The 11,159-nt window shown below is 39.0% G+C and overlaps 1 protein-coding gene across 1 annotated transcript in view; it reads right to left on the bottom strand.

Moving 5' to 3' along the window:
* Window positions 1-1,149: 1,149 nt before the first annotated feature.
* The window catches only part of ncaph (non-SMC condensin I complex, subunit H), a 19,269-nt gene continuing 9,259 nt past the window's right edge, over window positions 1,150-11,159 (bottom strand). Inside the window, exons 7-18 of the mRNA XM_086076231.1 lie at window positions 10,889-11,078; window positions 10,668-10,750; window positions 7,713-7,906; window positions 5,926-6,071; window positions 5,457-5,563; window positions 4,468-4,587; window positions 4,260-4,361; window positions 3,769-3,906; window positions 2,735-2,842; window positions 2,509-2,585; window positions 2,216-2,291; window positions 1,150-1,695 (exon numbers count right to left, since the gene is read on the bottom strand). Of these exons, the coding sequence (XP_085932357.1) occupies window positions 1,636-1,695; window positions 2,216-2,291; window positions 2,509-2,585; window positions 2,735-2,842; window positions 3,769-3,906; window positions 4,260-4,361; window positions 4,468-4,587; window positions 5,457-5,563; window positions 5,926-6,071; window positions 7,713-7,906; window positions 10,668-10,750; window positions 10,889-11,078 (1,401 nt within the window). The 3' untranslated portion in view covers window positions 1,150-1,635. The remainder of the gene's footprint in view (window positions 1,696-2,215; window positions 2,292-2,508; window positions 2,586-2,734; window positions 2,843-3,768; window positions 3,907-4,259; window positions 4,362-4,467; window positions 4,588-5,456; window positions 5,564-5,925; window positions 6,072-7,712; window positions 7,907-10,667; window positions 10,751-10,888; window positions 11,079-11,159) is intronic.

An 11,159-nucleotide genomic window follows, 5' to 3' on the forward strand; every position in this document is an offset into this window, starting at 1 on the left:
TTTTGATATTTCCCAGTAAAACCCACCAATAAATGTTTTCCATTTAACTACTCAAGGATTGAGTATAACCTGGTAAGTAATGTTAAATCAGAGCATCAGCGTCAAGTAGGAAAAAATATAAAATAGGAATGAGCATATTTAGATATTGCCCAACAATACAACTATGTAAAACAATAATAAATGAAATTGTGATTAAACGTGAATGAAGCAGCCACAATGGTCTTAAATGAAATAAAAAATTTTGATGCTCGTGAAACATCACAAGTCTAAAGTGGAGTACCTGTGGGCTGAAATATGTGCCTTTTTAGGCAGGCACACATGAAAATGCAAGCCATAGCTATTGAATGTTAAGGCCAGGGGTGTTGTGCCTCTTCAGACTATGTGGGGCACTCCATTGTTTCTGCCATTCATCTAAATTAAGACCTTCAGAAACTTTGCGTCTGTGCTGGGACGCCGAGACTGTGTGCAGTCATGTGACTCCGTTTGAAAGTGAAAATGAGTCAAAAGTCACCTGTGGTTATATTGGATTGGTGAAACCAGGTCATACGACAGCGCCCCAGGAAGTGGTATCGTTGATTAATTTAAAAATAATAGATCAAGCAAGATAGCAATAGACAGAAAAGTAGTATTTGGAATGTAGCTCAATGTAACAGAATAAAAGTAGTTTACTCATACCAAAAGTACTCAAGTAAGAAGTATGTTGTATTAAACCTACTCTGCCAAGTATAATTTATCCCATTACATAATCACAGCCTACCTGTTTGCTGAGTTTGGTGATATGACATTCACAAGGCGAGCCGAGGTCTCTTTGGCATCAATTTCTGTTGCCAGCAGGTGGCAGTATGATGTGAAAATGGCTGCACCATTTGATGGCTGAAAACAGGTGTAGGAATTGGATTCATTATTATTCCACCAATGCAATGTTAATCAGAATAACGCGTTTTGACCTGGTTGTGGGACATATAAAGCATCATATTGAAAATGTATATATATATTTTTTTATTTAAATTGAATTCCTGTTTAAACCTAATGCAGTAAATGTAGTGCATTATCACCTACCTGTGGCCTTGACACAGTACAAGATTAACAGTATAAAAAATGGGTGGGTGAGCAACTTTGCTTTCACTGGTCCACAATGAAAATAGCAGATTACGATGAAGAAACAACTTTAATTATTCAGCCTTGACAAAGTTGCAGGAACTTGAATGTTCGGCAAAATATTCAAAAGAAAATCAGTCGGTGAAATGTCAGATGAGGATACAGGCTATATTACAATGAGAATATTTTAGCTTGCAACATGGTGACGGTTAAATGGTCTTCAAGAGATCATTAAAATGTTATCCATAGCCAAATCCTCCCCTTAATAACCATGACCGCAGCAAACAAACCCCAAATACAATACTAATAATGAAACTTAATCCAATTAATAATGAAACACAGTTGTTTTTTTTTCTAATGAAGATAACGCTTCTCCAAAGTGCAACATGCCATCCAATCTGATTACATTTCTCTGACTGCTATGGAAGCCAGCTAAACAACATTGCTGCCGAGAGACATAAAATATACACATTAAACGGAGATGGGGTACAAAATAGCACAGCACCACTCCAGATAAAAACTTATACATGCAAATTCTTAGTGGCCTTGCTTGATGATGACGTCAGACATGTCATCAACCTTCACCAGCTCCAAATTCTGTCAAGACAGAACATACAGAAAAAACATTCATGTCTGTCACATGGGAGCAGGGGCGGAGTGGCAATGCTGCTACATTCCAGGTCAACATTACCCATCGATATGTTTAAATGGACCCTAATTTCTATATAATTTCTAATACACTAATACACATTCTGACTGTATGATAACGGTGAGCCAAAATATTGAGGTATTACGGTATTAAAATTACAGCTCTTAAAATGTCCTTAAATTTTTTTTATATATAAATATATTTGGGTAAATAAAAACAGTATTTAAAAATAAGTCAAACAAAAGTGGACAATTGCCATGAGACAATTCTTTTTGTGAGGGCTAGATGAAAATTACATGCGAGAAACAGGATCTGTAGTGTGTAATACATAAACATAAACAGTTCCCCTCAAAGTGTAGAAAAGCAATCTCAAGAATGATGCAAAATTTAGGGCATATGAGTAAAACAAGTCATCACAAGGTCATTAAAAAAAGTAAAAAATAAAAATAAATTTAAAAAAAACCTCACCTTTTCATTTGCAAGATGCAGCAGAGCAACAAATGCCAAAGGTATTGACAGGTTCTGGGCCATTGTGTTGGGTAGTCTGGACAAACAGTTTCAGTCTTTAGTAATATGTTTAAATTTTGCAGATTTAAGTTACAGAAGGGCAGATTGTTTACTGTATGTGTTTATTCATTACTACTATACAAACAACATGTTAACATTAATCCATGTTATACTGTGAAAATTTAAGACCAACTTATGAAATGCCAAGTATTTTTCCTTCCTAAGGCATCTAAGCTGTATAATAGGTCTGTTACCTTTGAAGCAATTCCTTTGTGGTCTGGCTGAAGACTTTCTCCCCACAAACCTCAGATTCCTCTGTAACCTCCACCTCCTAGATTGAAAATTATTTAAACATAACCAGTTGAACAGACATGAAAAACATTTACAGTTAGAAATCAAAGGTTTTATGCTATGACAAATTAATGGAAAAAAGAACTACATAATGATGTGAACCATGGACAATATATCAGAATGATTAACCTTGGGCTTTTCTGGGCTGTCCGTTAAAAGAGTCCACATGCTGCTCTTGAGTCTCTTCATGTCCATTTTCTTGGCTGTCTTAGCATAGTTGATCTCTATCTTGTTGACCTGCATGGAGACGTAAAACAAATTATCAACAGTGTGTGTGTCCATTGACACTTGCCTATTATTGCCTATAGTGAAAAAAATATTGTAAGCAGTTGGATGCATGATAATGACGAAGAAAAAAAAAGATTTGCCATAGATCGATTCATGCATTTTTATAAGTACATCTCAATAAATTTGAATATCCTGAAAATTTCAGGAATTCAAAGTGTGCAGAAAGAAAGAAAAGTGAGTTTGGCTTAGTGTGATAAAGTATCACTTTAGTTGTCCTTGCATAATTTTATTTTCAACTTGTGGTATTCTCAAGAATCAGTCTTGCATTTCTTGTAACTAACTTTATTTTGCATTTAACACATGTCGGTAACATGGCATTTGTATTGCAACTTCTATATAAACCTGACCGTGTTTGTCTTCGTTTCTTATTTATATACATAGTGCTCCTAGTGTAGGGGTCTGCAACCTGCCGCTCTGGAGCCACATGTGGCTCTTTGGTCTCTTTGTCCTTCCTGGGTGGAGTTTGCATGTTCTCGCCATGCCTGCGTGGGTTTTCTCCAGGTACTCCGGTTTCCTCCCACATTTCAAAGACATGCAAGGCAGGTTAATTGAGCACTCTAAATTGTCCCTAGATGTGATTGTGAGTGTGGTTGGTTGTTCGTCTGTGTGTGCCCTGCGATTGGCTGGCAACCAGTTCAGGGTGTACCCCGCCCTACTGCCAGAAGTCAGCTGGGATAGGCACTGGCACCCCTGCGACCCTTGTGAGGAATAAACGGTTTGGAATATGGATGGATGGATGGATGATTTAGATGATTAATTTAAAAAACAACTAATAATAATAATTAAATAGTCAAAAAATGTCAGAGTCCATTTTTAAGTTGTCAGAAAGAGAAAGACGAAAGGTGTACTTTGGTGGAAAATGCTTGATAACATACTCTGTGTGGTTCAGGTACAAGATCTTGATCGCCATAGGTCGAGATGCCTTCTTGTGAGGGAGGTGGAAAACTTTCGCCCGAAGGTTGTGTATCCTCAGAATCGGGAAACCCTTCCATGTCATCGTTACTGTCAGCAGCCTGAAGAGGATGATGGGTAAAGACAGTAAATGCTAGCATTAATTTATTCATTTCTTGTAGAAAGTCAAACATTGACATGACAGCCCTAACATGTCAAGTAAATGATATCAACGCATATACGGTCACATTTCTTGTATTATCGTAAAAATTGAGCTTATCGAGTGAACATTGAATAAAAGCGGCACCCAAAAAATATATAAATAAATACAATTGTATTTTTCAAACATAAACTGCCACTGGTTCATAACAAGCCAACCATAACACAGCATGCTGCCCATTTTTTGGTGTGCAGGCCTTAGTCTGATAGTGTCAGTAGTGTGACACAGGTAGAGGTGATTAAAAGCAAAACTTACGGCAGGACAAAAGTTGGCTGTATCGTTAGGATTGTTGTAGTCATAGTCGCCAATGCCTTCTCTTAGCTCTCCGGACAGCCTCTTCTGCGCTTCTTGACATAACTACAATGAAGTAAAAATAAATCCACTCAGTACACATACACGTCCACTTGTACTTAGTGAATATAAAGATAATTGGTGTTGGCTGACACATGCAGTGTAGCCTCACCGACATGGCGGGTATAAGGCTGAGTTGGGAGAGAGTTCCTGGGGGAAACTGAAAGTCGGCTGGGAGAGTTGTTTTCTTGTTGCTGGAACTGAGGGCAGACTTACTGATAGTGGTGGCAGCCTACAAAGGAAAGATAATTTCAGATTCACTTTGCACTCATTGTAGTTGAAGGAAAAAACTATTTGCAATGTTGAATATGGTAATGTGCCGCAAAACCTACATACACGCATACAGACACCAGGCCAAATGTGAACATTTTCAATCAATTGCAATTCAGGTCAACAAAGGCCCAATTCGTAGACATGTCTGAAAGATGATCTTGACTGATTATCTGTGGTATGGGGTGTGTCAAAAGTGATTTCTCTTCCAAGATATATTCAGAAAATGGTCAGGTACACCACCATCTATTCATATCTAAACTGCGAAGTATGGTTCGGGGCTTATTTGCTACCTCAGGGCCTGCAAGCATTTCTATCATCGAGAGAAGAATTAAATGCCAAATTCATCAAGACATTTTGCAGGAGAACTAAAAACTATCTACCTGCCAACGGACAAGTGACTGACTGTGGTGCACGCCTGATCTGCAACTATAAAAAATGTTTGGTTGAGGTTGTTGACCAGTTAATAAATGGAAAGGTTCAGATACTTTTTCATGTTGTGTTCAGTAAAAACATGGAAACATAATTATTTGCCGAGTATTCATTTAAGAACACTGTGTTTGTCTATTGAGGAAGTGACACATTTATGCAGAAATTCTGTTCTAAAGGGATCACACAGCCTTTCTCTTACAAGTCTGTAACTGTTTATGTGATCAGCTCAGCTATGGGGTTTGCATTTTATAAGTGATAATAGGGATACACTTAATTTATAGCATTTAAGCATACTGCATTTTCTTGTTTAACTCACAGTCAGATGATGAGACAAATAGTAACTTTTGACAGTGAACATTTGCAATGAAGATACTACAATAAAATAAAGAAAACAGTTACTCTTGTGGTACGCAAGTAGGTATCAAAGTTGACATCGGCGTTGAAGTCTATTTCAAAGGCCTTTTTGGGCTTCTTTTTCCGTGTCTCCTTGTCAGGCAAATGGTCCACTGATAGGAGGAAAATGAAATGATGTAGTTAGTCTGCGTTGCACACAAACTTGTTATCCATAAATGTAACAAACTCTTGTAATAATGAGATCTATGATAATAGAAATGATGAACTTGCTGACAAACATGCAAAAATAAAAGATTGTTTTATATTGTTATTTTATGGTGTATTATTATTATTTTTTATCCATACAGTTGCAATCCACCAGTAAGAATAGATTGTGGCCAATCAAGCCATTTTATCTTAAAGGACAAATTTATAATAGATGGCTTTATCAGAGATTTATTGAGGGGGTGCATATGTTATGGTAAGATTATGGGGACAATTCTATTTTCCGCTCATTACAAATGACAGAACTTACACTTGTGTTTGGGCTTGAACTGCCAGTAGCCTGGTCCAGCCCATGTGGCCATTGTCCTTGGGCTAAAGTACGAATATTCCCTGGTCTGAGAGGACAGCTGCAGACACATAGTGGTGATATCTCCCTCTCCAATTGGGATCACATCACTAGAACACCACAGAAAGTGCAAACAACTTTTTTTCATAGAAGAAATTTGAATAAATGACCTACAGTACTTACAACTTGTGGCATTTACAAAATTCTGCAAGCATCAACATTATATGGAGTCAGGGCCGGACTGGCACAAAATAAATAAATAAATCAGCCCTGGCATTTTGACTTCTGTCCACTGACCCGTCCCGACTCCTGCTGACCATACCTGTCCTGCCACTGATATTGACTGATGTTGGCTCAGTTTGCTGTCTATACAGGTAGTCTTTAACTTACGAACACAATAGGTTCTGAGAGGTTGTTTGTAAGTCGAATTTGTTTGTAAATCAAATCACATAAAACATTTTTTTATCAATTTTTTATAAATAAAATAATAAAACTATGTAAAAATAATAATAAATGATATACCTTATATATACTTTCTATAGAGTGCATAAATTAAATCTAAAAAGACAATACATTAAATTACATCATCCACCCATTATCTGAACCACTTTTCCTCACAGTACATTACATTTTTACACAGTACAATGCAATAAAAACAAAAATAAATATGCTTAACTGTACATAGATGGTGGAGGAGTTATTGAGTTGAGTTCATGTGAGGCTGAAGTGGAATGCATTACGTATGGGGTAGATGCCTTGGACTTCCGACTTCTGGGTTTTACACATCAGCGCCGTTTCCGGCCACTGCTCATTAGCGGGAGGGCGTCTCGGCTATGTGAAATGCTTCGGACACTGAGACAGACACTACACACTCGCAGCCTCGCACCCGTCGATGGGAACGCGCAGCCGGGGGGCACAAAGGCCGAAGCGCAAGTACTGGGGCGTGGCCCACACGTCGCAAACCGGAAACGGAAACAAAGTTGATGGGTGAAAACCCGGAAGTCCCACCTCCTCCGTGGCATATAGTTCATTGGGTGTAACTGTCTCAGGAATCTATGTTTTCCAACTGTCCCTGAAGTGCACATGAATTGTGATTGGTGCGTATGACGAGTCAAGATGGCGACCGCCGAGTCAGATTAAATTGATTTCCAAGCTGAAGAGATATTGTACATTTTGCTACTATGCCGATAAAAAAGACGACTGAGGGCTGCTTTTCATGAATGTCCTCTAGGAGAGCCTCTGAAATGTACTCACAGTGTGGCGCCATGATCGAGTGTATGAAGAGTGCGTGCACCGTGGCCGGCCACTAGCTGTGGCTCCAGGCTGTGCCGTTTATCGACGGACAGAGAGGTTTTTGAAATGCGCAAATGGCGCGGTGCTGCTCGGCGAATATATGGCAGAGAGGGGAACTACAGTACAATAGTGTACCATAATGTATGATGTGACGCACACTTAAATATTAACTTGCATGCAAATTACAGCTTTTATAGACATCAGTCAGCCTTTGTTCGTATCTGTGAATGTTCGTAACTCGGCTGTTCGTAACTAGAGAACTACCTATTCAAAATGGATTATTGGGCTAGTCCCTCTAAATTGCGGGCCAGTCTCTTGGGGTAAAATGGAGGAAAATAACTTAAAAAGCACTGCATCAGCCCCAAAAGATGCCCACCGGACATCTGCCTTGTGTGCTAGATGGCCAGTCCAGCCCTGCAAGGAGTAGAAGACAAAAAATGTTTGCTTGTTGTTCTCACCGTCCTCTCCCAGAGCCCGAGGCCTCACAACCCTCTTTTTGTTCCTTTAGCCGCTCCTCACAGTCATCCATCCCCTCCTCGTAGTCTGCATCAAATTCTGGGTAATCTTCTTCATCAGCTTCGGGCTCAGGCTCAGCATTGACGTCAAAAACGTGTTCACCCTGCTTCATTTTTTCCAAAAGTTGGTTCATTGTCTGAAAGAGGACAAATGCCACAGCTGCTTGAATCAAGTCTGCAGGTTGATATGTTAACTTCCCCTCCAAAAGTATTGGGATAGATCTGTTTGTTTGCAGCTAAACAGATAATTTAAGGGGGGAAAAAAGTATTAAATTGTGCACTTTCCAAGCATTACTGCCCACTACAGGTGTGTTATATGACACCGTAGTCTCAAAACTGCTGCAACGTTTGGCTTACATATTGTATGCCGATTGCCCAATCAAGATGTATGTCAAACTCAAGACCCGGGGCTCCGGATTCGGCCTTCCAAATCGCTTTATGTAGCCCAGTGAAGCTTGCTACATTTTCCCTTGACTTCTCTTCAAAAACAGCCATAAAAATGACAACCATCTAAGATGTAGGTGATTATTAGGGTTCCCACACGGAACATAGGGGGCAAAAAGTCTTTAACGAATACTGAGAATCTCCTACATCGATCCAGTCACCAATGAGGAGGTCCTTCGGTGTCTAAACACTAGGGCTGGGTATTGCCAACAACCTCATGAAATGATACGATACATGTGTATCCCAATACATATGTGTCCCAATCTTCAAGGCGATACATAACATATCCCAATATTTTACATGAATGTACTTGTATTTTTTGTGTAACAGTCATATTTATACCTAAATGATTTGTCCATTATGCTGGATGGCAAAAATGTTTTTGTTAGCAGCTCTTCTGGTTTACCAGAAAGCAGCATGCCTGGTCTAAATGTGCACACACTGCAGCGCAAGGAGCAGCTTTCACAGACACACTGGGAAAATTTATGAATAGACACTAGCCGATATGAGTAAAAATATCAATGTATTAAAATTACAGCTCTAAAATTTGCTCATTTGAAATATTTGGGGAAATCATAAAGCATTTTTTATGTAACACATTCTATTTTGTTTTTAAACAAAATATAGAAGAATTGGTACATTTAGAAGCATGTACCATGTTGAGTTTATAAATAAATAAATGTCTATTCTTCCTCTGTTTTAATTTTTCTTAGCAAGACGCAGTATCCAATTAGTGATGGGCTACAGTGTTTCCCACACCGTGTTAATACTTGGGCAGGCCACCCAAGTAAACTGGCGACCACCCAAGAAGTTTTCAAGAACATTTATTAAAAATTATTATTATTATTATTTTTAACGTGTCGCGACCGGATATACTGCATGTAATGTTAGTTTGCCATCACTTTGCAGATCGTGACGCTAGAAGAGACGTAGTAAAAGGACTGTGACTTAAAATCCTGTGACACTATATTTGAAAAGAAAAATTTGAAGATCAGCAGAAGGATTGCAGGAAATAGAGCACAAAGCAGTCTGCGAAAAATCTTTTTGCATAATTTCCAGCAATCCAGCATCATGGACACTGTCCGAGATCATGAAAACTGGCGTCAACACACAAAATGTTCATAGTTGAACTAAGCCTGAATTAGATGACACACTAGAAGAAGATGTAAAGTGTGACAGGGTGATTAGTATCACAGATCACCACTGAAGTGGGCACTTGGAGACTCCCTTAATTCTGTAACATTTGGTAAACTCTGCATTTTGCCTTATAAAATGCCCAGTCTCAGTTTAACATTTGTTTGAAATGCAAAATGAGAATTTTGACTCACAAACTGTGATGCAAAAATGCTAACTTCAAACCTTGCTGACGTACTGTTACTGTTTGCAAGTACACATTTGTGGTTTTTGTTATAACCTCCACACGAGGGCAAACGTGACCCACGATAAAATCAAATACCCCTGGTAAATGGTCAGGGTGGCATATCCAGTATGTGCCCAATTTTCCCTGAGAAATTGTGAGAGAATCTCATGTGTAAAACTTTCTTAGGTCACCCACAGTTTTTCAACAGAATTCAAAAACTATTTTCTAGTGAAACCATTTCCCCCCCTTATTTGGGGATACTGTATTGTCGTGAAGAAAGGTACCGGTACATTTTCACTGGACATCTTTCTAGAATATGCTATTATAGTGATATTACTCGCTCTATTCAAATGTTCTATTTCTGTCTCAAATGATGGATAGTTAGCACAATCTAACCCAACCCAACTAACAACTAATCTGCCTTTATAACGGGTGGACTCTGGCAATATTCTTAAAATGGTAAAAACACAAATTTTTAATATGAGGAATAAAACTAAGCTCAGAGTCACAATATGACGCCCAAGTTTTTCACACATTGTGAGGTTTAAAATCTTGTAGTTTTGGTAAAAGTTTCTCTCTCTGACCTTGAGGACCAATGACTAAAACCTCTGTTTTGTCCTGGTTGAGCAGCAGGAAATTGGGGTGTATTCAGACCAGAAAAGTCCCTAAAGTCCGCTTGTCTGTGCAGATCTAAATATATCCTAAAATACAATGTAAAAGGTAGGGCTGGATTTAAAAAAAATTATATATCGATATCGAATTGATATTCCTTAGTCCAATATCGATTCATAAAACCATGAATCGATACTTTTAATACACGGTTGGATGCTGTGTTCAAGACCACTCAGAAATGACGGTCACACTACAGATTAACTTGGCGGAGAAAAACAGTGTGGCAAGCACCCCCCCCCCCCCCCCCCAAATCAAAGTCAAAAGCTAGAAATCCGGCATGGCGTCTGAATACTTTGAGCCCTGTTGATGTCAACAATATCATTATGGTTGTAGTTAGCAATGGGCTTGAGCTTTACTGCAAATTGCAAATACAATGGCCTTATAGCCAATAATTATGTATGCAAGTCCAACTATTCTCTGACCTGTTCAGGGTTCCAACTTGTGAATGAGAAGTCCTGCAGAGAGGGGCAGATGTTACTTTTCTCCTGAGACCGCTGCAGTCCAGCTGTCAGAATAACATAGACATATGGTTTGAACCACAGGGTTCTCAACATTTTAAAGGTATCAAATACAGTACATACCATACATGAATAGCATAGATACACTTTGGGTACGAGGTAGTTCTTTTTTCTCTCTCTCTTACCCATGAATGGGGATGCAGGGACCGCCATAGCAGGTGGGGGTGAGTAGGAGGATGTAGACTTCAGAAGGGTCATGTGGGATGGAAAGAGCAGCTCACATCGACTGTTTTCACTGAAGAGAACAGATAGGAAGACCCCAGCTGTGCTACTCTCATCAAAGGATGATGCCATGTGATGAAACATGGGGTCTACCTGGAGGGGAAACAACAGCCGAGGCATAAAACCTTAACAGTTATGATGCAAAGAACGTCAAGGCTAATTTAGAAAACTTGT

The sequence above is a fragment of the Leptonotus elevatus genome, chromosome 5 (genome assembly GCF_054856555.1).
Source record: "Leptonotus elevatus isolate MCC_2025b chromosome 5, RoL_Lele_1.0, whole genome shotgun sequence".
Taxonomy (NCBI): domain Eukaryota; kingdom Metazoa; phylum Chordata; class Actinopteri; order Syngnathiformes; family Syngnathidae; genus Leptonotus; species Leptonotus elevatus.